Source organism: Fukomys damarensis, unplaced genomic scaffold (genome assembly GCF_012274545.1).
Source record: "Fukomys damarensis isolate Sample0158 unplaced genomic scaffold, DMR_v1.0_HiC HiC_scaffold_23, whole genome shotgun sequence".
Classification (NCBI taxonomy): Eukaryota; Metazoa; Chordata; class Mammalia; order Rodentia; family Bathyergidae; genus Fukomys; species Fukomys damarensis.
In genome coordinates, this window is record NW_022900935.1 from 12,094,479 (window position 1) to 12,099,805 (window position 5,327).

At 54.7% G+C, this 5,327-nt stretch overlaps 1 protein-coding gene across 2 annotated transcripts; it reads right to left on the reverse strand.

Annotated features, from left to right (window-relative positions):
- Positions 1-436: 436 nt before the first annotated feature.
- On the reverse strand, positions 437-4,707 carry Tekt2 (tektin 2). 2 transcript variants are annotated; one of them, XM_010645259.2, is made up of 10 exons: positions 4,560-4,707; positions 3,648-3,852; positions 3,438-3,563; positions 3,040-3,245; positions 1,984-2,127; positions 1,788-1,902; positions 1,404-1,511; positions 1,145-1,288; positions 894-973; positions 437-739 (listed from the first exon to the last, which is right to left on the reverse strand). In XM_010645259.2, exons 2-10 carry the CDS (start codon positions 3,801-3,803, stop codon positions 526-528), a joined length of 1,293 nt encoding a protein of 430 aa, XP_010643561.1. In that variant the 5' UTR covers positions 3,804-3,852; positions 4,560-4,707; the 3' UTR covers positions 437-525. The 2 variants fall into 2 exon arrangements, with proteins under 2 accessions (XP_010643561.1, XP_010643562.1); XM_010645260.1 differs by lacking the exon at positions 4,560-4,707 and adding an exon at positions 4,488-4,557.
- Between the last annotated feature and the right edge of the window lie 620 nt (positions 4,708-5,327).

Sequence of the window (5,327 nt, forward strand, 5' to 3'; positions counted from 1 at the left end):
TCCTATCGCGCCCCCCAGCGGCCTGGAGTGGCGGTGCCCCGCATTCCCTGCGAGCCTTGCCTTCGTTCTCCCTTCTCCCACGTGTTAACGGCTCATGACCTGGAAGGCGGCCACTGAGTCAGCCCCGGAGGTCACTCCGGGCTACTGTCTCCCGCGGGCGAGCACTCTTGTCTCTGTACCGCCACGGCCTGGACTCTCGACACCACTCTGGCCTGGGCCGCTTTTCCCTGAAGCCATTCCACTGTAAACCTAGGCCGTGGCCTCCTCTAGGCATCAAAAGGGCGGGCGAGGGCCCAGCTGGGGCAGAGTTGGGCACAGAGAGAGTCCCAGGGGGAGGTAAGACATCGGATTTGGAACGTGGAATTTGAGATCTTGGCTCCTCCGTCCACAGGATGGTCAAGCACCCTCTCGCCGCCTCCTTCAGAACAGGCTGGCCTGAGAACTTCCAGGTTTATTAGGTTCATCACCTCCCCAAGTCCCTCCTTTTCCCTGCCAACCCTCTGCTCCTCCCTCCACCCCCCACCGCTAGACCAGCTCCAGCTGGGAGCTCTTGAGTGGGCTCAGGGTGCGGTTTGTGGTTCGGGTGAAGGTATCCACCTGGGGCACAAACTTCTCAGCTGGAACCGTCAGCTTGCAGCGAGTGTCCATACACTTGGTGTCCAACAGCATGGAGTTAGCCTTGCAGGCAATGTCAGCCTGCAGCCGGGCCAAGTGCTTGTACAGGGTATCGAGAGCATCCCTGGGGGCAGGTATTGACAGTCCACCACTGCTGCAGGAGTCTGAGAGGTGTGGGCTAACTCACCAGTTTAACGCCCAGGGGAACCAGCAAGCAACAAGAGACCCAATTGGTGGGCGGTGTCTCCCCACCCCTCCTGCCCACACCCCAAACCTACTGTGCTTGTGCCAGCTTCTGCTTCAAGGCAGCAATAGTCGCTTCTAACTGGTGAACCTCGTCAGTGAGGCCATACTGTGCCTGGAGGTGGAGGAGCAGGTGGGAGTTCCAGGTCAGCCACACTCATTCAGCCCTCCAGCCTGAGGGCTGCCCTAAGCTAGCATCACTTCTCCACCATGTGTATGTGCTGAGGGGTGATCCTGAGGTGAACATTAGCAACAGGCCTATGCCTCCCTGGGGAGACCCTTGAACCTGGTCTCTGCAGAGCTCCACATTGGGCCGGTAGGTTCTGGACTCCAGCCGAGTGTGGGACAGCTTCAGGTTCAGCATCTTTCTGCGCAGATCCTCCTCCAGGTGCCGGATGTCCTCCTGCAGCTCAGCAATCTCCTCCAAGGTCTGCAGGGGACAGAGTGATGAGCTGGATTCCTGTAGGAGCACTCAGTCCAGGGCTTCCTGGCAGGGCATCTGGCCCTGGCTCCAGGGAGAAAGCTGGTCCCAGGGAAAGACTCACGTTCTTCTCTTGCCACTTGAGCTCACTGTACACACTCTCCATCTCCCGAAGCCGCTTCCTGAAGGCAAATTCCGTTGCTACCCTCTGGGCTTCGAGCTCGTTTTTGGTCTGCAGGATAAGAAGCAGGCTGAAGGGCCAGGGATTTAGCTCAGTGGTTCCACTGCCTGCCTCGCAAACACAAGATCCAGAGTTTGATCCCTGGTACCCCCCCCCACCACACACACACAAAGAAGGAGCAGGCTGAGCAAGGGGAGAGCCTGAGCCCCAGAGTGCTGCTTACATGAGGGAATGGTGCCATGGTCAATGGAGAAAGAAGGATAAAGGTGGAGTGCACTGTTGGGACATCCATTGGGCTTTGAGGAGTGGGTTGTGGGGCTTTGGTACCTCAGCAATAGTTAGGGCGATGGACTCCCTCAGCTCGGTAGCTGCTTTCATCTCAGCCTCTGCTCGGTTCTTGTTGAACTGACTGAAGTCATCCCACTGCTGAATCGTGGTGGAGCTGCAGGTGCCAGGAAATAATGAGGTTGTGGGCTACAGCTGATGAGGGAGGAAAAGAGAGTGATTGAAACATTCTTCTTACCCAGTGGGGACACGTGTGGGGTTAACCTTCAGAGAGATGTTTGGGGACCTGAGGTTGAGAGATAGACAACCTCTGTCGATCTCCAGTGTCTCCATTTTGCCCCGATGGTCAGAGTTGAGTTGCTGTTGGACTTCCTGCAGGAGGCTAGGGAAAGAACAGCGCCATCAGGAGCCAGCACTTAGGCCTCTGGATGTCGTCACCCTCATTAAGCAGAGGGATATTAAGGAATGGGACGCTGGGATGGCTTCTCCCAGCAGAAGTCAGTGGAGCTGCTGCTGCAGCTGAGATGAAGACTATCACAGTTAGGCAAGGTTTCCCCAGGTGAAAATACAATACCCATGTGTTCACACACACACACCTGAGGGATGCAGGTATGTGGCTACACTCTCACACACAAAGGTACTCAAGAGTGGTGGCAAGAGGGCTTCAACTAGTTGGGCATGGTGGCACATGCCTAGAATCCCCACACTTAGAAGGTTGAGGCAGGATTGCTGTGAGTTCGAGGATAGCCTTGGCTACATAGTGAGTTCAAGGTCAGCCTGAACTACACTGGGAGACACTGTCTCAAAAAACCAATAAAATTTGATCCCTGGTACAAAAAAAAAAAAAAATATATATATATAGCTTCAAGTTGCCTCCATTTGGGCTGGGGGATTTGGCTCAGTGGCACCATGCCTGTCTTGCAAGGTCCTGAGGTCGATCTCCAGTACCAGAAAAAAATAATAAAGAGTGCTTTAGCTCCTATGTGTCTCTTTTTTTTGGTACCAGGGTTCTGAATCAAATTCAAGACCTTATGCTTTCCAGGCAGGCGCAGCGCAGCTGAGCTACATCCCTGTCCTGGCTTCTATGCTTTTAAGACACAATGGCTGCTTAGAGCAGGGTCCTGTATTCTGAGACAGATCTGGGAAGTTGGACCCTTTAGTAGTTTCCACCGTGGGCGCAGAAGGGGCGGAAACAAGGAAGCCATTTATGCGTTACCCACAAAACCTGTGTTCCACATTCAAGTCACGAGGCCTTCAAGTGCATGTGACATGCATGTGACTGTCTCCACCTCACCAGAGCTGCTCGAAGGCCTGGGTGATCTTCTGTTGCAAAGCCTTCTTGGTGGCCTCGATGACTTCCACCTCTTTGTGCAGCTCATTCTCCACAGGGTCCTGTACCACATCGATGTCTCGCCGACTCTCCCGCAGGGTCAGGCACTCGATGGCCACATCCAGAGGCAGGTTCTTGGCCTGCAGGTTTTGCTCTGCTGAGTCCTTCATCTAGAAAAGAGGACCAGGGGACTGGCGAAGCCGTACACTGGGAGGTTGCTTTTATCCCTCCTTTGGTGAAAGGACCCATGAGTGACCCAATGGCGATGCCGTCCGTGCCCCTAAGAAGGGTTCCCAGATCCAGAAGTGGACAAGAGGGGAGGTCTTCGCAACAGTGTTTTGGCCCCAGCCCTGGCTCCTTGCCTGTGTCAGGGCATCAATCTCAGCATCTAGGTCAGTGAGACACTTGTCCAGAATCTCCTTCCATCGGTTGACGGTATCAATTCTCTCTGCCAATCGAGTCCTGTTGTCATGTTCATCCCAAATGGTCTGGAAGAGACAAAGACAGATAAACAGGGAGTGTGTGGTTGAGGGCTGCCCCTTGGCTCACCGGACTGGGCTCCGGCTCTCAACCTGGTTGTTGGTCTCATTGCGAAGGACCCGGGCCTCCTGGCGGATTTGGTGGGAAGCATTTCGCTGCTGCTCCGCGTTGGTGGACAACAGGGAGCTGTTGGTGTGCCAGTCCGGCAGCCGGAAGCGCTGACTCGGCTTGACACTCAGCGTGGCCATGGTGCAGGGGCAAAGGCCAGAAACCCGGAGGCCTGTTTCCAGATATCGCCTGTGGAGGGAAAGCAGCATGCCACAGGCCTTTGAGTGGGCTGTTTCCTGGCTTAAATGCCCCCTCCAAAGGCCTTGCCCTGTCCACTATGCTCTGAGCCGCTTCCTCTGAGCAGGAAGCCTGCTGGGCAAAAGTTCCCGCTAAACTCAACTTGTGTGAGGCATTAGCTAGGTTTCCTCCTGTCCATCAGCCCCAGCACAGAGCCCTGAGGCCTTCAGGTCCTAGAGTAGTAGAGCAGGTAAAAAGGGAGAATGGAGTCCCTCAGGGTGTGTGTGTGTGTGTGTTGTGCCAGTGCCAGTGCCCTGTGCATGGCTGGCAGGGAAAACAGCCCTTAATCCAGTTTCCACCGGATTTCCAGCACCAAAGCTGTTAAGCTTTCTTCCCTTCTTTCCTTGGCTGTGGGCCAGGCCTCTGAGGGACGCAAGGGACTGAGGCCTGTTCTCTCTCTCTCTAGGGCTTGTGCTGGCATGAGGCAGTTAGGTGGGAAAGGGCTCTGCCTTCCCCTGGCTTTGGGCTTTGGGTTGTAGAAGAAGGGCCAGGTGTTTGGACCCATGTGGGAGGTGCTGAGGTCAGAGTCAGTGTCTGGCCACACCTCTCCCCTGCTCAGGAACCCCATTTTGGGTTTCAGTCAGTACCCGGTCTTGGCGCCAAAGCAGGAAGGCAGACCTCAGTGCCACCCACAGCCCCCCGCTGTCAAAGCCTCTCACCTCCTTTCTCTGCTCGCTGCTGCGCCCCCCTCACCTAGCGCCTGTTGTTTGCCCTCTGGTTGCTAGGCGACTGCCCCTCCCTGCGCTGTTCCAGGTCCCAGCTAGGCAACCAGGCTGCGTGCCCACTGTCTCAGGGGCGCTGCAGGACTCTGAGCTGAACTTGTTACCCAGACCCTACCGCTCTGCCTCGGTGCTGGGGACTGAACCCCGGGCCTCTCATGTGCCAGGCAAGCAATCTATCACTCAAATACATCCCCAGGTCTGAACATTTAAATTTTGACGCACGTTATGAATTGAGGAGATAAAACAAAAACAACGAAGTCTGGCGTGGTGCGCCCAGTCAATACCACCATTCTGGGAGACTGAGGCAGGATAACTGCAACTGAACCCACCCTGGGCAAGTTAGTGACATTATGAGGCCCTGTCTCAAAATGAAAAAGAACTGGGTGTGTAGCTCAGTGCGAAGGTCCTGGGTTCAGTCCTCAGTACCGCAAAAACAAGCAGACAGAAAACAAACACAACCCAACAGAGCAAAGACAAAACGAACATCTCTGCCTCAGGCTTACTCCTTTTCCAGATCTTTCTGGAAATGGACGTATATGTAATATCATCACATATAATATAAATTGACATATTTAACACACATTCCTTTCCTCTCTTGTTCAACAGTGTTACTCGTCGCCTGGAAGGCATACAAAAAATGATGTGTGTTTTTGGAGCGGGCACAAGCCCGGGGGAGAGAACGGGTATTAGAAGGCACTGCTCAAA

Bases quoted from the DNA above. Each gene is read 5' to 3' on its own strand.
- Tekt2 (XM_010645259.2), bottom strand. From the start codon at position 3,803: ATGGCCACGCTGAGTGTCAAGCCGAGTCAGCGCTTCCGGCTGCCGGAC. The intron at 2,128-3,039 runs GTGAGGTGGAGA...TTCTTTCCCTAG, and splicing joins CAGGCCTTCGAGCAGCTCTG to CCTCCTGCAGGAAGTCCAAC. The intron at 740-893 runs GTAGGTTTGGGG...ACCTGCCCCCAG, and splicing joins CAGAAGCTGGCACAAGCACA to GGATGCTCTCGATACCCTGT.